This window comes from Vitis riparia, chromosome 7 (assembly GCF_004353265.1).
Source record: "Vitis riparia cultivar Riparia Gloire de Montpellier isolate 1030 chromosome 7, EGFV_Vit.rip_1.0, whole genome shotgun sequence".
In the NCBI taxonomy this organism is placed as follows: Eukaryota; Viridiplantae; Streptophyta; class Magnoliopsida; order Vitales; family Vitaceae; genus Vitis; species Vitis riparia.
The window spans coordinates 4,140,389-4,162,057 of record NC_048437.1 but is presented as its reverse complement, the minus strand read 5'-3'; the positions used below and the strand labels follow the sequence as shown (position 1 = coordinate 4,162,057).

General features: G+C 37.9%; 5 protein-coding genes across 5 annotated transcripts; 4 read left to right on the top strand and 1 right to left on the bottom strand.

The window, feature by feature from the left end:
* The first annotated feature begins 695 nt into the window (after nt 1–695).
* On the top strand, nt 696–4,005 carry LOC117918923 (probable serine/threonine-protein kinase At1g01540). Its single transcript, XM_034835899.1, has 7 exons — nt 696–1,495; nt 1,734–1,838; nt 2,025–2,147; nt 2,236–2,406; nt 2,493–2,622; nt 2,745–2,954; nt 3,514–4,005. Exons 1-7 carry the CDS (start codon nt 873–875, stop codon nt 3,646–3,648), a joined length of 1,497 nt encoding a protein of 498 aa, XP_034691790.1. The 5' UTR covers nt 696–872; the 3' UTR covers nt 3,649–4,005.
* A 2,743-nt stretch (nt 4,006–6,748) lies between these two features.
* Nucleotides 6,749–10,084, bottom strand: LOC117918924 (PI-PLC X domain-containing protein At5g67130-like). The gene is made up of 8 exons (XM_034835900.1): nt 9,594–10,084; nt 9,385–9,507; nt 9,171–9,290; nt 8,554–8,652; nt 8,156–8,459; nt 7,849–8,072; nt 7,628–7,714; nt 6,749–7,169 (listed from the first exon to the last, which is right to left on the bottom strand). The coding sequence occupies exons 1-8, from the start codon at nt 9,678–9,680 to the stop codon at nt 6,981–6,983; spliced, it is 1,233 nt and encodes a 410-aa protein (XP_034691791.1). The 5' UTR covers nt 9,681–10,084; the 3' UTR covers nt 6,749–6,980.
* Nucleotides 10,085–14,336: 4,252 nt separating this feature from the next.
* LOC117918922 (subtilisin-like protease SBT1.9) lies at nt 14,337–16,881 on the top strand. The gene has a single exon (XM_034835898.1). The coding sequence runs from the start codon at nt 14,399–14,401 to the stop codon at nt 16,712–16,714; it is 2,316 nt and encodes a 771-aa protein (XP_034691789.1). The 5' UTR covers nt 14,337–14,398; the 3' UTR covers nt 16,715–16,881.
* A 558-nt stretch (nt 16,882–17,439) lies between these two features.
* Nucleotides 17,440–18,767, top strand: LOC117918927 (subtilisin-like protease SBT1.7). Its single transcript, XM_034835904.1, has one exon. It carries the CDS (start codon nt 17,447–17,449, stop codon nt 17,924–17,926), a length of 480 nt encoding a protein of 159 aa, XP_034691795.1. The 5' UTR covers nt 17,440–17,446; the 3' UTR covers nt 17,927–18,767.
* Nucleotides 18,768–19,847: 1,080 nt separating this feature from the next.
* Nucleotides 19,848–21,349, top strand: LOC117918926. The gene is made up of 3 exons (XM_034835902.1): nt 19,848–20,427; nt 20,527–20,712; nt 20,815–21,349. The coding sequence occupies exons 1-3, from the start codon at nt 19,978–19,980 to the stop codon at nt 21,106–21,108; spliced, it is 930 nt and encodes a 309-aa protein (XP_034691793.1). The 5' UTR covers nt 19,848–19,977; the 3' UTR covers nt 21,109–21,349.
* Nucleotides 21,350–21,669: the final 320 nt, after the last annotated feature.

The window sequence follows — 21,669 nt, the reverse complement described above, 5'->3', positions numbered from 1 at the left end:
AAAAAGGTTTATCATCACTTTTTGTGTTCAACTTTGATATAATTCACAGGGTTGATGTAAAAAAAAATTTATTTTATTTTTTTAATAAATTAATTCGGTAAATTTTAAATTTAGTAATTTTCATAGCTAAAAGATAATTTAAAAATATCAATAAAAAAAGAGCACAACCCCATAATTTTCCTCACATGTGATATACAATGAGACAAGCAGACCAATTTTATTTATATTTTTTTCGATAAAATATACCTTCCAATAATGGTCGGTCCATGAAAACAATAAAGCCTGTAATTTACTAATTTTCAAGGGGAGCATCCCATATGATGATTTTCCAATTTCCCAAAAAAAAACTCAACTTTATTTTTAATAAAGCCCCTACAAATGGGGAAAACGATTGAATAAAGATGAAACCGCTGTCGTTGGCTACTGAATTCCCACTATGCCATGTTTCAGCAGATGATTGGATGCCGTAAACATCCCATTGTCCAATCTCCACGTGTCAAGAAAAGATAGGCGGAAGGTACAGTTCTTTTACTGGGCATCGAAGGTCGGCTTCTCTCCCGGTGCCACGTGGCTAAATTTTTTGGTTTTTATTTTCTTAGACCCGCCCGGATGGAAAACAATGTGGAGGCTGAAAGTGGAGCCTCTTGGAGGATGACCCACAAAGTGGGGGTCATCCTATTCAAGGAGTCCCATCATGACAGCTGCTACTTTCTTGATCACTCTCGTCTTCTCACTCACTTTGCTTCCGTTGCTCTTAATTCTTCACCAATCACTAGCTTGTTGCCTGTATATATGGGCTTATCTTCGCATTGATTTATTCATCCAATGTGTGTGAATCCAATTGTGGGTTTTCCTTCCAGAGATCAGTATCAATGTCCGATCACAGAACTACGCTCATGAACGATCAGCTCTCCAAACCCACTTCCATATTTGGTCTTCGCTTGTGGGTGGTTTTGGGTGTTTGTGTCGGAGCTGCCTTTGTGCTTCTTCTCTTCCTAATCTCGCTCTGGCTCACATCAAAACGGAACAGCTCTTCCAAAATCAGGCCGTCTCAGAAGCCCACGATCCCAGCCGTGTCCAAAGAGATCCAGGAAATCAGAATTGACCATGGCCACCGAAGCCAGATTCAGGCCGACCCATTTCCCGAATCGGATCAATTGGCCGGAATAGAAGGGCAGGCATTGCTTCTTCCACCGGGAGAGGAAAGTCCAGGTGGGGTTCACAGGATTCACATCGAGCTTGGAAAGGACCATAGAATTTCTTACCCCGAGCGCGTAGTGAGTGGGGAGGCTCGGGCAGTTGAACAGGCCTCCATAGTTGCTCCCGAAGTTTCGCATTTGGGGTGGGGCCATTGGTATACCTTGAGAGAGCTCGAGGCTTCCACGAATGCGTTTGCCGACGACCACGTTATTGGGGAAGGTGGGTATGGGATTGTTTACCATGGTGTCTTGGAGGATAACACACAGGTTGCTGTCAAGAACTTGCTCAATAATAGGTGCTTTCTTGCTACTACTATTCTATTCAGTTATTTTATTTCGATTCTATCTGTTTTCATCAGACAAATTTTTTAGATTTGATTGGCAGCTATCAATTTAGTATTCTATAGAATCAAGCTTGGGATTAATGGACTGATGATTGTGGTCTAAGTTGAATTAATCTGTGTGTCATTTTAAATCTTGTACCATTTATATACCAAAGGACCAGTCAATAGATTATCTGGTGTAATCTGTCAGGGGACAAGCTGAGAAGGAGTTTAAGGTTGAAGTAGAAGCAATTGGACGAGTTCGACATAAAAATTTAGTGAGATTGCTTGGTTACTGTGCGGAAGGAGCTCATAGGTACTTTGTTATTGTCTATTGCTTAATCCTGCTTGATTGTATTTGAACTGCAAACAAGAATATCTTATTAATTCCCCATTGAAAATGATTTTGTGTTGTTTAATTTTTTATTCCTGGCTGGCCTTATACATGATATCTTCAACAGATATGCTGATGATGTCCTATCCTTGTTTCAATCTGTTGTAGGATGCTTGTGTATGAGTATGTAAATAATGGGAATTTGGAGCAGTGGCTTCATGGTGATGTAGGGCCTCGAAGTCCTCTTACTTGGGAGATTCGAATGAATATAATCCTGGGAACTGCAAAAGGGTATAATTCAAATCAAATTGGGCTACCTAAGCCGTTACCCCTTATCTGTTGTGTTGCTCTGTTGATCAGAACTGAACTGAAAATGCAGGTTAACTTATCTTCATGAGGGACTTGAACCCAAAGTTGTTCACCGTGATATAAAATCGAGCAACATTTTACTTGATAAGCAGTGGAATCCCAAGGTTTCAGACTTTGGCCTTGCCAAGCTCCTTGGCTCAGAGCACAGCTATGTAACAACCCGAGTGATGGGAACATTTGGGTATGTATGATCTTTCTCCTTCCCTCTTCCCCTTCCCTTCTCTCCTGTGAAGAAGAGGTGGTGACTATTTGTTTCTGTTTTTGTAGCTATGTAGCTCCTGAATATGCAAGTACAGGCATGTTGAATGAAAGAAGTGATGTGTATAGTTTTGGGATTCTTATCATGGAAATAATTTCTGGGAGGAATCCAGTCGACTATAGCCGCCCTCCAGAAGAGGTATGCCCTAAACTACTTGGATCGTTTCTTGGTGATGATTTAGTTATGTAAAATGCTGAAGATTGTCCTTTTTTATGTTTGGTCTTCCCCATTGCTTTTACTCACAAATCAGGAATTTTCAGGTGAACTTAGTTGACTGGCTTAAGAGGATGGTTACCAACAGGAATCCAGAGGGAGTTTTGGATCCAAAGATACCTGAGAAGCCGACTTCAAGGGCCTTGAAGCGGGCTCTTCTCGTAGCTCTGCGTTGTGTTGATCCAAACTCACAGAAGCGGCCAAAAATGGGTCATGTTATACATACGCTTGAAGCTGAAGAATCCCCCTTCAGAGATGTATGCATCCATTTCTACTTTAAATTTAAGTCAAATATGGCACTTAGGCACATGTGGACTATTAACAAATTACATTTAACCAACAAATGCTAACAAAATATTAGACAATAAGCTCCAGACAATTTGAGTTAGGAGTATGAAGATATGATTCATTGTTCTTTTGTGCATTAACTTTGAACTTCCAATGGGAGAAAAAATTTCATAAAATTTGGAACTATTATTTTCTGAGAAAATTTCCAAAAGGTTATTGTTAGTTACATTACTACAAATCTACAACTAACCACTTTCCCGTTTTCCACTGGATGATGTTCATTTCTCCACAAAGTGAACTTGCTGGCATTACTCTCCTACTTGCTGCTTTGTTAATGAGCTTGGATAGGAAAATGTAGCAAGTTAGTGACTAGGTGCAAAGAACATCTCTCTCCATAATCAAGCCTTAGATGTGATCCACTGCATTCCCTTCTGTTGCTAAAGAATACTAGAATTTTCCCCACATTACCCCTCTTTAATGCTATCGTTCTCTGTTTCATTAACTCGTGATGCTATGGTTTTATCTTAGGATCGTAGAGCAGGGAGAGATTCAGTACGTGCACATCGTGACAGCCCAAGGAATGGATTGATGGAGAAGCGAGTCACAGAATCAGGGGATAGTAGTGGGTATGAAAGTGGGGCTCATGCCAATAGACAAAGGTAGAGACAAGAAGAAAGCCAAGCAGAAAAGCAGTGAAAATTTGCAGAGCTCGTTTACTAGGTGAATTGGATATCTTATATTGCTTGTCTCTCCATCTAGAAGCTGACTAAAGCAAGTACCATTTTAGTTTTACCGGTATATGTGGCTTTCACAAATGTTGCTCTATATTATTTGTCGCTTCTGTATCTTGTAGTTCCACATTTTACATAATTTATCATAAGTGATTTAGTTTACATCTCAAATGGTTTCCTCTCCAAGAGAGGTTTTGAGCATGAGGTTTATCTTGTATATTAAACAACTTATATTATTGCAAAACTCCAATATTGTTAAATGGAAGATCATCATATCTCTGTTGTAATCTACTTCTAGATATTGAGGTCTAAAAGGGCCCTTGGATGCTTCTTTTGGGGTCTAAAAGAGTCCTTGGATGCTTCTTTTTTGTTGTCTGAACATGCAAGCCTTTCCAATTACACTTTATTCACAACCAGATTCATGACTACATGTTTGAAATGAGTGGTAAATCCAAACTGATCAATGGAAAAAAACAAAGCAAGTGGATGAGTAAGCCAACATATAAAACAAAGCTACTTGGCTTTTGGATGTTCTTCATTACAAACAATCTAGAGAACTACTCTATAAAATCATGAAGAGATAGGTAAAATTTTACCCCAATCTGATTGCATCCCACCTGAAACTCACATGTTTGAGTAGCCGAACTTAGAGAACAAACAATGTTTTATTAATGGGCAAAACTTGAAATTTTTTCACTAATTAGGTGCAGTTGGATCATAAATGGGGGTCCCTCCAGTAACATGGGTCATTTGTCCATTCTCAATGGGAGTAGGGAGTCCCAATTGTTGACTCGAAAAGCTTGACAGCTGGGGATGTCTACTGGTCTGGAATCATCAAACCCTCCATTAATAAGTTAGTTGGGCCTTCCCTCGAGGGAAAGTCCGAAGCAGGCGTTTTTATCATCTGGGTTTTGGCTGTCCTCTTCTGAGGAGGAAAAGAGAAGGAAGGCTCACAACTGCCTTTATTGAAAGGCTTGGATTTTTTATGGATTTCAATTTGGCCTCTACCAAATACAACTAACCTTTTGTTTCAGCTGTTGACTGCATTCTTCCATTCAGGTCAGTTGGAGTTTAAGCAAACAACTCATCAATCAAATATAGCATTAAATCAGTGCTGCGCATATAGGGCATGATGGTGATGCTCACCTACATTTTTGGTAGAAATGGCTATCTGTTACTACTGTAGAAGGGTGAGTAATGTCTCTGATCACAGTTCTTTTGGGGAAAGCTTCACATCAGTCCCGTCATCCCTGAAGGCTTAAGGTTTCGGCTGAATTTATGTTTACCTTCAAGAAGGATCCATTGGTTCCTAAATTTGTAAAACGAGATGATATCAAAATTATATATATATATATATGTATATATATATATAAGGAAAAGAAAAAGAAGATGGGAAAGTAAAATAAACTTAAATATGAAACAAGTAAATTTTCCTTTAATCTGGTATTCTCTTGTGCCATTTACCATGGAAAATTTAAAAGAAAGCAAAAATTATTTAAAAACTTCCTACATTTTTTAATTCTTCAAAAAATTAAATTAAAAGTTGATGAATCAAAAGCTTTGGGTTTAAAACTTTTTTATTTTTTTTCCTTCTCTCTTTCTTTGTTTTTCTCTGCCATTCTCCTCGAACTTTTTATGATGCCATTAAAGCCTTAATCTTTCTCCATTTCCCGTATGTTCAAAATGTACAAATCTCCTAATGATTCTTCATTGTACTTTTTTCTCTCTCTTTTTTCCCTTGCTTCTACCATAGCTAAACTTAAAGAGTTGATATTTCTTTCAAATGATTTTTTTTTTCTCCATAATCATTGTCTTTTGTTATCCAAAACAGAGGCTAAAACGGGGCTCTTCTTTTAAACTCTCAATTCTCTAAGGCGGCTAGACACCCCTCCTCTTGAATTTGAGACAAATGATTGAATCCAAGCTCGAGAACAACCATTCATATTTTAGGTCAATAACCATCAAGATGAGACATTAGCTGGGAACCAAACTGCATCAATTATCATTTTTGGGCACATTTATGACAACCCACATGCATTTGAGAAAAGGAAAATGGAATTGGCTCTAAGCAAAGGCACATGGAGATGAGCAATCGTTTTGATTGAGGTTGTTAGCCTACGTACATGGGGTCCCCTGCCTGCTCTGCTACCACAATAATGCACATGTCAGGACAGTTAGATTGGGTTTATCCTCTTTGCTTCCATTTCTGCAAGCACTTCACCCATTTCTTCTGCTGGTTTAGAGCCAAGCATCTGGGCATTGTGGAGCATGCCGTGTTGCTGATGATTGTGGAGTATTTGGCGAAAAAAAGCATCCTGGGTTTGTCATGGGAATATTTCAGCTATGATTGACATGGATAATAGGCATTCTATTCTTTCATCGCCAGTCATTGGGAAGGTGGGTCTTGGACTCATAGCCATTTGCATGTGCCTAACTACGAAATACAGCTTACTGACAAAGATAGCTTCTTTATATGCAGATTTAATCCCTTTGTTATCTCTTTCTGCAGGCCGCAAGGCCCATTGTCGTTGTCTTCAATTCATCAATGGAGTCCATTGTGCAATGGACACGGCAGCATAGAAATTTTTTGTCTATTTGCAGCACAGACATCACGTTAAGTGTGCTGAAGGCAGTGGTTAAGTTCTAAATACAGAATGAAAATCAGAGCTTAGATGCCTATGTGCAGCAGGGTGTCACACCCATATATGCAAATGTCTTGAACTTACATATATATATATAGCTGAGCATAAGGTTCTAGATACTTGTCGTTGTTTAAATGTCACATTGGTGCATGGAAATTTATATGGTCAAGACAAAATGGTGGCTTTTGGACCAAAATTACTTGAGAGCATAGCAAGCAATTGAACTTGGGATGATGATAGCTTAAAAATACTGGCCAAGTTAGATAACTCCCTTATTGGGTATCTCCTTTCATTTGAACACTTTGAATGTACTGGTTTCTTATGGGAAATGCAAAGTCCCAGCGTTCTAATAGTATTTTTTTTTTCATTGAGAAGATTAGAAAAAGAAGCTAAAACCGGCATCTAATGGCCAAGAACAGACAGGAAATAAACCACATCAAAATCCAATGAAATCAACAACTTTTGGCCGAATGTCAATCTATTTTTTATTGTAACATTTCTCATCTTCTAAAATACAAGGCCCCAAAAAAACCAAATCCACATGAACAATCAATTTCACCTGAAGACATTTCCATGTATTTCAAAAATTGGAAGGAATGAAAACTAACCAAATTGGGAGCAATTATAACCACAGTAACAGAATTGCAGCCAGCATTGTCCCCAACATCCATCGGGCTTGGAGCAGATTGGCATCCAGATGAGAAGTGCTGGAATCGTTGGAGGAGTTGGGGACATTGGTACTAGGCGAAATCGATGCTGGGGGAGGTGGAGAAAGTACAGGAACATCACATGAACCAAATGTTGCGTTTTCCTACACATACGACATATGTTAGGTTAAAGCCTAACATCTTAATAATCTTTGAACTGCTCCTCATGTATCCTTTCAGATTGATCCACCCTTGTAATTGTAATGTTTAATAGCTAGAAAATGGTTTAGGTGTTACAATTTGTATTTCCTTTATGATAAAAGGTATAGGTGTTATGATTAAGCATTAGGTATTCTGCTGAGGTATGAACACTGCCTTAGTCAACTAACTGCCTCATGGTTTTTAATATTTAACTTGGCCCTGAATCCTTTTTGAAATGGTCAGTCAACAAACTACATCGTTTTTTAATTTGTCATTTGACCTACTCTCCAATCTAAAAATTGTACGCGTTCTTACCCATAGGAAACCAATATAGACTGATTCCAACCCCATTTAATCGATATATTGTTTGTTAATTGTCTATGGTAAAGTAAACATGGTAAAAAGAGTAACAGAGCCAGACCTTGCAGTAGGAAATGCTGGTACATCCACAAGTGAGCTGACCATTTGCTTCATCTACAGCTTCTGGGGCACCGCCGCCATCACTTCTCTGCAGCAACACATCAATGAATTAAGCAAATAATTTTTAGTTCTGTTTCTCGTCCCAAACCATATTATTATGTCTCCAGACTTATTGACTTTGTTGAGAGGCTGTAATTTGTAAAGATGCAGGTGAGTTCATACCTGGTAGAAATCAACAGCAATGAAGTTTGGCCATCGGTCGCCAGCTGCTTCATAGCAGGTCTTCATCATGCTGGTTAATGGAGCTGAATTATCCGCACAGGCTTCTGTTGAGTTGGGGTTATCAGGAAAGTAGTTCTGGATAATCAGTGACCTTGTTTTTGTGTTCATGGGAGATGATTCCGCCCGGTTGGGACATGAACCTGCTATCATCCCATCATCTCCATCTGCATTTTGCATCAAATTAAGTTGGAGGAAAATCTTCAATCACCGACAATTCAAGCCAACACAAGCACTTCCAAGGACTCACATTGGTTTTCCACCACGTAACTCCACTCATAAGCAATCCCCTCTGAAGCCTCCTTGGACTTTTTAGAGGTAAAGACCACTAAGCGCTGATTCTGCTGTGCCATATCATCCACGGTTGGCCAGTCATCACCATTACTGGGCATCCGAGACACTGGAAACCAGTACTTACTCAGCCCAGAAGCATTAAAAACCTTGGTTAAACCCTGAGAGGATGTCACATAATCCTCAATGAAAATGGTGACAATCTCTGATGGGTTTGCCTCCAAAAACGCTTGAATCTCTTTCAGCACATTGATAGCAGGTTGCTGATGGAAAAAAGAAAGTTGGCACACCATAAATCCAAACAGAAAATCACCCACAAACAAAAATGCAAGTCCGCAGAGAATTGAAGAGACTTACAAATGCAGTGAAGTTGTAACAGGTGCCACCAAAGGAATGACATAACCAGATGTCATCGTTGAAGTCATACATATCCAGCATTAGCCCTCGAACCCCATTCTACAGTACCACACATTGAAATAAGTTCTCTACTGTTTTTATTTTATTTTATTTTTCTTTCAACAGGAGAAATTTCAAATATATCAATCCTGAACTTTTAGGCTCTAATGTCAAACAAAAGCAGTAAGAAATGTTCTTTGAATCAGTCAAAAGTTATATACATAAAGTTCCGATCATACCCTACAAAGGAGGAGGGAGAAAAAAAAGTGCAATGATCAATCGCAGCAAGTTGTGATTTAAAAAACAAAGGGGTTTTTAATTTAAATTAGTTTTACTTTAAGATTTTCTTCTCAGTATTCGGGGGCTTGGTATTTGAGGGTACTTTGGTCAAATCACACGGAACTTTACACGACAACCATGATGAAATCGCCTTTGCCCAACCGGGGCGCATGCGACGTGGCGGAATCAGAGAGTGTTTGGTTAGTGGGAAAAAGGAAATCGAAGGACAAAATAGTAAATCGCTTATTACATGCGAGTGTCCAGAACAGGAAACCGAAATATCGGAATCGAAAACTCACCTGAAGCTGGTTCGTGACGGAATCTTCCTGGTTGGCCTGACCAACAGATGACTCGCCTGTCCTTGCGAAGGAATTGTGGGTTGTCAGCCATGCGTACTTGTTGAATGCCAGACCTTTAACCTAATCACAATTCACACAACCAAAAACATCATCCAATTTCTGCGTCTGATTTTCTCGGCAACCAAACAGGAAACCCATGTAGGAGCAGGGGTACCTTCGACGTGGCATTCACTGGTTGAATCCGAGTGCATCTGGGTCGCGTGTTGCCGTTGGCGGAGCAGGTCTGGCACGTCAGACCGGCGTCACAAGTGGAGCCGCCATTGCAGGTCTCTCCGATCTGTAAAAGAAGCGAGAAAGGGGCAGTGAAAAAAGAACAAAAACAAAGATGACAGAAATTGATATAAAGAAGAAAAAGGCAAAAACCTCGAGACTTGAAGAAAAGCCCACAAAGAGACCAAAAATGATGAACAGACCCAAGATTGGGTAATGAAGATTGCATGTCTTCATCATCCTCTGAATTTGGAGCCTTGAGGACAGAGATGGGTATGTTGGTGGGTGCTGTTAAGGTGTGGCTTTAAACTGAGATGGTTTTGATTTGTCATATTGCATATGCGTATGGAGATTGGAGGTTGGGATTTGACGAAGACTTAGCCTTCTAGGTAGAATTTTGCGTCAGGTAGCGGTTGGATCTTGCCATCATAAGAACATGAATGCTCCCATTAAATCTTAAAAAATGATTCCCTTCAAATATATACGTCACATTATACCTGCAATACCAATGAAAATTAGCAGGGTCAACTAGGCTTCTAGAGGGTTAGTAAGGAGGGGGAGAAATTTCCAAACAGCGGCATATTTCCTTGTTGGGCCATTCTCAGAAAGCGCCACCCAATCATACATGATCTGATGATCAAGTGTTCAAAATTTGTATTCTCAACTTATACACTTCCGCTTGTTGGTTGGGTAAGATAGGAAAAAATGTATAGATTTATGTTTTATTTCTTTTGTGTGTACAAAGAAAACTTTTGAATCATGAGTCTTCGCCATGTGGGAAAAGTTTAAGGGACAAAAAGTGGCAAGGTTGCTTTAAGAATAAGCTGAACTTGACCTTGAGACTTCGTCTTATACAAGTAATTGAGAGAAGCCAAAAAAGAGTATTACCATGTATTTGCAGCTTTCTTTGACGGGTTTTTCTAAAGGGGAGGTGCCCTACATTTCTTCCATTCTTTTGATACCGAAAGTTCAACCTTTTCTCCATGTACTCGAGCCCTGGGCGCACCCCTCATTTCCCTTCTCTCTCCTACTACCCACTCAATTTTAGACATGGGAAAAGTTTAAATTTATGGGTTAAATTAATAGCTTAATTTGTTCTATCAAATGATCTATGCTTTTCATATGACATTTTAGCTTATTCCCTTCTCGTTGTATTCAGCCCACTTCAGCTCACATTACTTGGCCCAAATTCAAGCATTCAACTAGTGCATTGAGTGGGCTTAAGAGAGGGTTTATAGCCATTCATAATGGGCTCGATGAATGGGTCATGGTATCAGCATACCCAAAGGAACTTTCGAATAAAAACTTAGAGAGTCTTAAAAGCAAGAGAATGTTGACATTGAAGAAGTAAATCAGAAGTTCGAGGATATCACACAAGCAAGAAGAGTTCTTTATTATGCTGACATGATCTTATTATAAATTTTAAAAATGCCTAAAAATATAAAACCTGATAAATATTGTGCAAGAAAAAGTTATGAAATCACTTGTTACACTAGAGGAAGCTTTCAATTAATGTAATAACATTAAGACAAAAAATAAGTTATCATTAAAACACATATGAGCTTTTAATATGTTTTGACTAATGATGCCCTACATCCATGGGTGAAGGCAATTTAGCCCGCTATATCATAAAGAATATTACATATGATAAAAAAAGACCATATGTACTTATAGATTAAGCTTGAAAGTTGAAACATCTCGAGTTAACTTGTATCCATACCCTAAATCATAAACTTTTACTTGTTTCTCCTATTATCTCTATTTTATAACTTTTTCCCTTTGATTATAACCTAGAATATATAAAGAAATATTCTAATAACTTTCTTATTTAACATGGATATTTAGATTTTATAATGAAATGTCAATATATAAAATACTCTATACAGTATGGTTTATATAAAGAAACTTGTGTCAAATGGAAATTTGATGTACTTTCTAACAATATTTGTCTCAAATCGACTCAATCTTCCATTTCTAGTTGATACGTGTCTCCTATTGTATACCTAACTTTTCTACACATGATTTCATCCACGTGCATGACTTCGACATCCCAATCAAGACACTTACTTAATTTAACTTATTCAGAAACTTATTTCTTCCCATTTCATGGATGTTAATGATTTAACAAGCATTAAGAATAACACCACATTAGTGGGTGATTGAATACTTATAGGGATAGATATGTCAAATATAGTATCTTGGGATAAGTGTGCAAGCTTAGAGGAAACAACTTTTCACGTTTAAGATCATTTTCCCCATTTGATCTTTGCATGATACAACCAATTTTTTTTTAAAAAAAAAGAGATTTTGTAATTTTCGTCAACTAATTGGCTAATAGAGATAAGGTTAGTAGTCCAACATGGAGACATAAACAACATTAGTCAAAGATAAAGAATGAGTAATATCACTAATTGATTTATTGACAATTTAAAATTTTAATTTTTCCAAGAAGGGTTTGACATTAACTAGGGGCGTTGATGAGGGGGTCATATGGTTAGAAGAAATTGATATTGTTGAGAAACTTCATACATTATTGCAAAGTTGGTAAACCCTCGTGAGGAGTGAGGACTAGTAGCAGAAATCAATTCTTTGTATTAAATCCATAAATTCATAAAGCTAAAATAATAATCTTGCGTGAACAAGAAGAAACTATACAATTTAATGCAACATAGCTAAAGAGAATAAAAACAAAAACAAAAGCAAAAATTTTCAAGATGGCCAAAAAAATTGTGAAGTAAAGAAATTACAGGGCAAATTTTTTTATAAATTTTAAATAATCACACAAGTAAATACCGCATGACAATAATGAAAGAAAATAGTACATTCCTCATTAAAAAAGAATTATTTACTTTACAATACTCCACTATAAGAGATGTTTATTGTATGTGCGCCACAAAACTCAGTGGGAGAAGCTTTATTCAAATAAAAGATTATAGATTATAAATTATAATAAAATTGAAGAATATGATAGTAATTTCATAGGTTCAAAGAATCCAATAATGAGACATTTGGACCATGATCTACTATTTTATTTGGACAACTTTCATTATTTTCTTTTATTCTATTTTATTTGTTGGGGGTTAATTTTCGACTTCTCTTGAAATGATTTAGTTTCACTAAAGAAAAATAAAAAATTTAAGTTATGTTTGGTTTTCGAAAAATATTAAGAAAAGATAAAAAAATGGTTAAGAAAAATGATTTTATCATGTTTGGTTTTAACGTGAAAAATAAAAAAAAAAACAAATATAAATAAAATTAGTTAAAAATTTATATGTTTTAAAATTATTTAATTTTTATATAAAAAAAGGAAAAAAAAATGAAATGGATTTGAAGTAGTATATAAAATAATTTATTGATTTCAAATTTATTTTTTTATTTTTTATTTTTTTTTCCCACTTTTCTTCTTTATTTTTTCTTTTTTCTTGTAGAACCAAACATAACCTTAAAACATAATAACATTGTTTTTTGTTGTATATGAAAAAAAATGAAATAAAGAAAATTAAGATGACCAAGGAATACATTTTTCTCAAATTTCCTTCACATTTATCCAAGAAACGTGGGGAGAAAATCTTTTAATATTTCTTCCCATCTTAATAATTTTTTCTTACGTTTTTTCATGATATTCAAATATTATCCTATTATAGCCCACGTTCATTCCCAAGAATCCCAACCATAGGATTATTACTATTTTTGTTAAAATTAATACTAATTAATAATATTTTATTTAAAATAAAATAAATCAAGTTTTTCAGGGCATCTACACATTCTATTCAAGTACATACAAAGTATTTTGGACAAATTTTAATTAATTAGGTCAATTTTTTAAATCCCAAATTAGTTTTAAAATTTAATAGATTTATTAAAGAATTTAATGTTTGTTTAAGAAAATTCAAAAAAAATATAATCAAGTGTAAAAGGAAAATAGTAGTCATGACACATTCTGTACTATATTTTTTTTTTGTATTTATTGAGTTTATTTGTAAATTGAATGCTATTTTTAAAAATATTAGATTCATTAATAAATTTAAGGTATTAAGTTTCATTTTATTCAAAGTTTATTTGTTTAATGAGAATAATTATAAAAATATAATTATATGCAAAGGAAGAATAATATAGTCACTTTAAAGTTATTTAAATCTATGGATTTTTTATCGTAGGATTGTTTTTTAGTTTAAAATTATTTTTTAAAATTATTAAATTTATTAATGAATTTAAGAAAATTAATTTTATTTGAATTAAAGTTTATTTACATAATTAAAAAATTGAGGATGGCTTTTGATATTAATTGGATTGATTTTTAAATTTTAAATTATTTTTAAAAGTTATCATTTGATTTAAAATTTATTTATCTAATGAAAAAAGAAAAATTAAAGAAAATTAGAAAAAAAAAGTTTGTAATTCATAATATGTCATATTTGACTATATTTAGAATCGGTTGATGAAGAGAAAATGAAAGAAAAATGAGATCGTATTATACTTTTTTTTTTTTTTATGGTATTTTAAATTATTATTTTTATTTTCATATATTTTCCTTTGGTTTTAAAAAGAGGTAAAAATAACTTATTCTATCTATTTCATGGCTGGATTGTGACACTTGTATTTTTAATTTTTTTTTTATCTTTTTGCATTAAAAACAGATAGGAATATGTAGCCGCAAATATGGACTGGCTGTCATGATGTCATCACTGATCTCATCAGTCATATCTGACCAATTCCACTGGCCTTTTGCGCCATGGTGAAAGATGACTGTGAAGCGCGTGGATGAAAGCCAACCGACAAAACTTGCTCTTCAATTCTATGAATTTTTTCCATCCCATTTGGATATCGCCAGTAAGAGGGTTTGGACTGTCTGGACTTATTTATTAGGATAATGGCTCCAAATCGTTAATTAATATGAAGGGGAAAGTTTCAAATAAACAGGAGATTCCCAATTCCATAGCATTAATTCTTCTTCACTCATGGCTGCTGCTCTGAGTTTGAGTTTGAGTTTGAAGCTTGTATGTTTCCATGCATTCACAATTTCTCTCCTTGCCTCCAATCATTTGGGACAGTCTGCAGACACATATATAGTTCACATGGACTCTTCAGCCATGCCCAAACCCTTTTCCGGCCACCATGGCTGGTATTCCTCCATGCTTTCTTCCGTATCAGATGCTTCTACACCCACCGGCGCCGCCGTCACCCCGTCCACCACTGCCAAGCTTATCTATACTTACAGTAATTCCATAAATGGCTTCAGTGCAAGTCTCACTCTTTCTGAGCTTGAGGCTCTCAAAAAGTCCCCCGGCTACCTCTCTTCTACTCCAGATCAGTTTGTCCAACCTCACACTACCCGCAGTCACGAGTTCCTTGGCCTAAGGCGAGGTTCCGGAGCATGGACTGCCTCGAATTATGGGAATGGTGTCATAATTGGCCTGGTTGACTCCGGAATTTGGCCTGAAAGTGCCAGCTTTAAGGACGAGGGTATGGGTAAACCTCCCTCTAGGTGGAAAGGTGCATGTGTGGCGGACGCCAACTTTACTTCTTCCATGTGCAACAACAAAATCATTGGAGCTCGGTATTATAATCGAGGTTTTCTAGCTAAATATCCAGACGAAACCATTTCGATGAACTCTTCTCGAGATTCACAAGGACATGGAACCCACACTTCATCGACGGCTGCAGGCGCCTTTGTGGAGGGTGTATCCTATTTTGGGTATGCCAATGGTACTGCTGCAGGCATGGCACCACGGGCCTGGATAGCCGTGTATAAAGCGATCTGGATTGGAAGAATTGCGCAATCGGATGCTCTAGCCGCAATTGATCAGGCAATTGAGGACGGTGTCGATATACTGTCCTTGTCCTTCTCCTTTGGAAACAACAGCTTGAACCTGAACCCCATTTCAATAGCTTGTTTCACAGCTATGGAGAAGGGCATATTCGTGGCTGCGTCGGCAGGAAACGACGGGAACGCCTTCGGAACCTTAAGCAATGGAGAACCATGGGTGACAACAGTTGGTGCTGGTACCATGGACAGAGATTTGTATGGCATCTTAACTTTGGGGAATGGAGTTCAAATCCCCTTTCCTTCGTGGTATCCTGGGAATCCTTCTCCACAGAACACGCCATTGGCTCTCAGTGAATGTGATAGCAGCGAAGAATACCTAAAAATTCGAGGCTACATTGTTGTATGCATAACTTCTGAATTCATCATGGAAACCCAAGCATACTATGCCAGGGAAGCAAACGCAACAGCTGCTGTCTTCATTTCTGAGAAAGCTATGTTTCTGGATGACACCCGAACTGAATACCCATCTGCGTTCCTCCTTCTCAAGGACGGCCAAACTGTCATAGACTACATAAACAAGAGCAGTGATCCAAGAGCGAGTATGGCATTTCAGAAGACAGAAATGGGTACCAAGCCCGCTCCAATGGTGGATATATATAGCTCAAGAGGGCCATTTATACAATGCCCCAATGTCTTAAAGCCTGATATTCTAGCTCCTGGCACATCAGTTCTGGCAGCATGGCCTTCAAATACTCCAGTTTCTGATAATTTTTATCACCAATGGTATTCTGACTTCAATGTCTTGTCTGGGACATCCATGGCCACTCCTCACGTTGCGGGCGTGGCTGCTCTAGTAAAGGCAGTGCACCCAAATTGGAGCCCGGCTGCCATTCGATCTGCACTGATGACCACAGCTAATACATTGGACAATACTCAAAACCCCATCAAAGAGGTTTCTAATGATACAGTCACCGCACTAGATATGGGGGCCGGCCAGGTGAACCCCAATAAGGCACTTGATCCTGGGCTCATCTACAATGCAACTGCAGAAGATTATGTGCAGCTTCTTTGTGCCATGGGCTTCACAGCAAAGGAGATTCAAAAGATTACAAGATCCTCCTATGAATGTTTGAACCCGTCTTTGGATCTTAATTACCCATCTTTCATTGCTTACTTCAATGATGAGAGTTCAGCCCCAGATGAACTTGTACAAGTATTTCACAGGACTGTTACTAATGTTGGGGAAGGGCAGTCCAATTACACTGCAGAACTCACACCCCTGAAAGGATTAAAGGTGAAGGTGGAGCCAGAGAAATTGGTATTCAATTGCAAGCATGAGACGCTGAGCTACAATCTTACTTTAGAGGGCCCAAAATCCATGACAGAGTATCTGGTATATGGCCATCTCAGTTGGGTCTCGGATGGTGGGAAATATGTTGTGAGAAGTCCAATTGTGGCAACAAGGATGGACCCCGGAATGGCTCCTGACTTCTTCGGTGGTTTCTGAAGCTACCATTACTATTTTGAAGTATCCTTTCCGCCTATGGCATGGATATGTGTCATGCGTGCTCTGTGGTTTTGCATCACAATGTTGAAGTAAATAAATGTGGCTTCGCATCTGTGGTCTACCATCACTGTATGCGCGTAAATAAAAGTTAAAGATCATTTACTTCATTTGTCCTGTTTTCTAGCTCTTCTGCCCAAAAAGCGAAGCTCTGCATACAGCCATTATGCCTAAAGTTTTCCCAGACCATCACATCTTGTACTCTGCCATCTTTGCTTCCATATAAAATGCCAACAAACCAGGGATTTCCAACTTTGTCTACATTCACAGCAATGCGGTCCATGGTTTTTGTGCAAGTCTCACTACCTCTGAGCTCCATACCCTCAAAAATTACCATGGCTAGTCTGAATTTGACCTTGGTGCAAGGCCAGCAACAACCCTTGGAGAAGACGTCACAATTGGGTTGGTGGACACCGAAATAGTGGAGAGTGCAAGCTTTAATGACGCTGGAATATTTGAAATTCCATCCAAATGGAAAGGAGAATGTGTGAAGGGATTGGGGTTTAGTTCTTCCATGTGTAACAAGAAGCTGATTGGAGCTCGGTTTTAGAACGAGTGTTTGCTTGATGTCGTGATACTGAAGGGCATTGAACTCATACTTCATCAACTGCATCTGGAAATTATGTTGAGGGAGCATCTTTCTTTAACTATTATGCCCAGGGGACTGGGAGAAGAATGACCCCAAGAGCTCATGTAGCAATGTATAAGGTGATATGGTATGCTGGGGGCTATGCATCAGATGTTCTTGCTACCATATCGTTGTCTCTGGGCATAGGTGGACTTCCATTATATAAGGAACCTGTCCCTATGGCAACATTTGCAGGTATGGAGAAGGGTGGTATTTTTGTTGCATCATCAGCTGGAAATCAAGGTCCATGGCCTGGGACTCTGCACGCTGGAGTACCATGGCTATTAGATGTGCCTGCTGGCACCATAGACCACGACTGCATTGCAGTTGTAGCTCTTGGAAATGGAGTTTCAATCATTGGGGGCATCACTCTACCATGGAAACTGATCTATTGCCGAAGCCTGACCATATGGCTCAAACCAGTCCGGTTTCAGAGTTCGGTTAAAAGCACCTGTTTAGTAAATTCAACATCATTTCCAGAACATCCATGGCATGTCCTCATGCGGCTGGACACAAGGCCCTTTTGATGGCGGCACACCCCAGATGGAGCCCTGCTGTTGTTTAATCCGCCCTGATGACCACAGCCGACACGAGTGACAGTACACTAAACTACATCAAGTATATTGGAGATCAGAGTAAGTATGCGCTAGTCCTCTAGCCATGGGATCCGTCTGGCAATGGACCCTTGGACTCATATATGACATAACTTCAGACGACTATGGGAGGCTCCTCTGTGGTTTAACTTTTAAGTTATTCCATCAGGCAAATTCAGATCATTACATGCATCTTCAGACACAAAAATTGTGAAAAATTTTCATAGAAAGGTGGCTAACAAGGGAGATGGAAGATCATCTAACAGTGCAACGTTGGCTCCATTGACTGGTTTTCAGGCGCTTCCAAGCACTTCAGTTTTCAGTCACAAGTATGAGCAGAAAGGTGCAAACTAAGTATAGAGGGACCAAGACTCAAAGAAAGAAGTGCCGGTTCATGGATCGCTTAGTTGTGTGGAAACTGAAGGCACACATGCGGTCATCGGAAGTCCTATAGTGGCTAGCAGCCTCAGTTCACAACCTTATTAATCCTCAACAAAGCAACCCACACTTAAGCTGATTTAATGCATATTTTTTATAAGAGCATGATTTAATTATCATAAAGTAAGGTATTGATGTCATAGGAATGAGGACCAAACAAGTTTTGAAGTCATTGTGTACTGTTGTGGGGTCGAAGTAAATATGATGAGCAATGCCCAATTTTAGAGTAACTCCCCCATAAAGGAAAAGAAAATTTTCACAGATTGCATGTGACTTTCTGTGCAGTTTCATATTGAATTTGTGATTGAAGAATTTGGACTCCAGCGCCATCACACTCTATTAAAATCATGGAGAGGATGGTCTTCCATGTTGTAGCCCTTGGATAAATAAACCATTATTCAAACTCAATTTATCCTTTTGAGTATGAAAGTGGTTGTTAAAAGTGAATATATTATCTTTAAAAGCTTCTATTTAAAAAAATATATATATTCTCACAAAAATTTACTATTCAACTATTTTTTCACCTAATTATTACTAAAAATTTGACGAATAAAAGAATATTAATGAAAAAAAATAAAAAAAGTCACACCCAAAGTAGAATTAGAGTATAGGACAAGAATCTCATACCCATACCCATGTCATGTTGTGTCAACATAAATGTATTTGGCACAATTGAAGGATCCAGTATTATAAATTAATGTCTAATCAGCCTCAAATATGTGGTTTGCAAACTCTATTCTGGTGTCATGAACATGAGAGTATGCTGCTGTGGTCGTGCCAACACAATCTTGGCGTTATACATGTGAGAAGTTTGTCTTCACCATGTTTCACAGGCTTAATGCCAGCATACTTCATACCATCGTCCTGCTTTATACGCAATAAAGCTAACAGATGGGACCAAAGAAGGAAACGCTACCACAATTTATAGCTGGGCCCAAGGTTAGATCTCAGCATGAAAGAAATAAAATGTGCCTTATAGTGATGTATTGTCAATTGATACTTCTTTTATAAGAGTCATAAGACAACCTCGCTCTAGCCATTCGTAATTTATAAGAGTCGAAACTGTTTGGTTGGCACCGACAAATATGGCACTGAACTTAGCGGGATCCAGCAAATTTTGGGACCTCATGGTCTCATCCTTACAATTTGTTTGTACTTTCAAGGCCACATTGAGGTGAAATTTATAAGTAGATCGTTCATTAGATTCCAGTGAATCCTTGAAATTAAGTTGATCAAGAGATAAGAAAATGTTCGATTTGGTAAATATTTGGAGAATATAAAATTCTTAATCTAAAACAACTCTCAAACAAAAAGTACTATCTTTGAATCATACAATTTCTCAAGTTATAATCAGCTTATTGGGTAAGACAGAGAGATTGATTAGACTGAAGTTTCCTTGCAGCCCACATAAGAGTTAAAAATAATGATAAAAGGAAAAGGAAGCTTAACGTCCTTCAATATTTTGAAGTGGGGGAAATCTAGTATTGATTTTCATAGATTGTTGCTGCTGCTCTTAATCTGAGTGAGACCTGTAAGAGATCACAACAATGTCAACGCAGGGAAAGACGGATTCCGACGACACGAGCTTTGCTGCGTCCTCACCTCGCCGGCCGCTGTACTTCGTTCAAAGCCCATCAGGAGACTCCCACGATGGCGAAAAAACTAGCATGTCGCTCCACTCCACTCCGGCGCTCAGCCCCATGGGCTCGCCACCTCACTCCAACTCCTCCCTCGGCCGCCACTCCTCCTCCACCCGCTTCTCCGGCTCCGGTAAGACGTCCACCAACGGCGGCCACCACCGGAAGGGTGAGAAGCCATGGAAGGAGTTTGACAAGATTGAAGAGGAGGGCCTTCTGGAATTTGATGGAGCACGACGCCGTCCCTCTCCTCGCTGCTATATCATCGCTTTTCTCGTCGGTTTCTTCCTCCTTTTCTCTCTTTTCTCATTGATTCTATTGTGTGTGAGTAAATCCCACAAACCCACCATCACTATGCAGGTCAAGTACTCTATTCTCAGAAAACCCATCTCCGGATTCATTTTTGTTCATCACCTTTCCTCACATTTAGGTTTTTCTTTTCCCTGATCATGAAAACAGAGCATTAGGTTTCAGCAATTCTCCATTCAAGCTGGTATAGATTCCTCAGGTGTACCCACAGATATGGTCTCGGTGAACACCATTGTGAAGTTCAAGTTCCGCAACACCGCCACATTCTTCGGACTCCACGTCACATCGACACCTCTACACCTGTCCTTCTCCCAACTCAATGTCGCCACCGGAATGGTAAGGCACCCCACCCCCACATCCCATGACCTAAAAGGAAAAAAATTCAAATCCCATTTCCATTTTCATCTGATCATTTTCTACACGTTGATATCTGTGCAGATGCAGAAGTTTTATCAACCAAGAAACAGCCATAAAACGATCAAAGTGATAGTGAGGGGAAGCAACATTCCTCTGTACGGTGGAGGGGCCAGCCTGAACGTTTCAAATGGCACAGTGAGTGGAGCGGTGCCATTGACACTGAGCTTCACGGTTCGGTCGAGAGGATACGTGCTGGGGAGACTGGTGAGACCCAAGTTCTACCTGAGGATGAAGTGCCCAGTGGCCATGGACTTCGGTAACCCCAAAAAGAAGGTTTCCATTCCACTAAAGGATTCCTGTACATACCGCCGTTGAAATGAGAGAGCGTGAGCGAGTGACATGCAGCCTACTATTACTTCTGAATCTCAGATGACTGGTGTTTTTAGTTTTATTTTTATTTTTACTTTTATTTAGGTTTCAATGGAATTGGAGATTTTAAGAAAAATTATTAAATATGTTTTTTACTTGGAAGCTTCCTGTTGGCTCCAGTCTTTGTTGCTTGCTACAGATTCTGTTTGCTTATTGTAAAATTTTGTTGCCTAAAAATTTCTTTTCATGAGAGAAAGTATCGTAAACTAGAAAAAAGAAAATTACTACCAATGTGTTTTGCAAGTGTTTCCAATAATAGTTTTTTATTTTTCATAATAAAAAAATGAGAAACTATTATTTTTTGTTTTCAAAAGTATTTTCAGAAAATATATTTTAGTTGTTTTATTTATTTTTTAAAAATAATTATAAAACATGTAAAATAATTAACAATTATTTTTAAAACATATTTTAAAATATTAATTAAATATTTTAAATCTTTAATAGAATTTTGTTTTATAAAATATTATAGAATAATTTTCAAAAATTGTTACCAATAATTATTTTTTA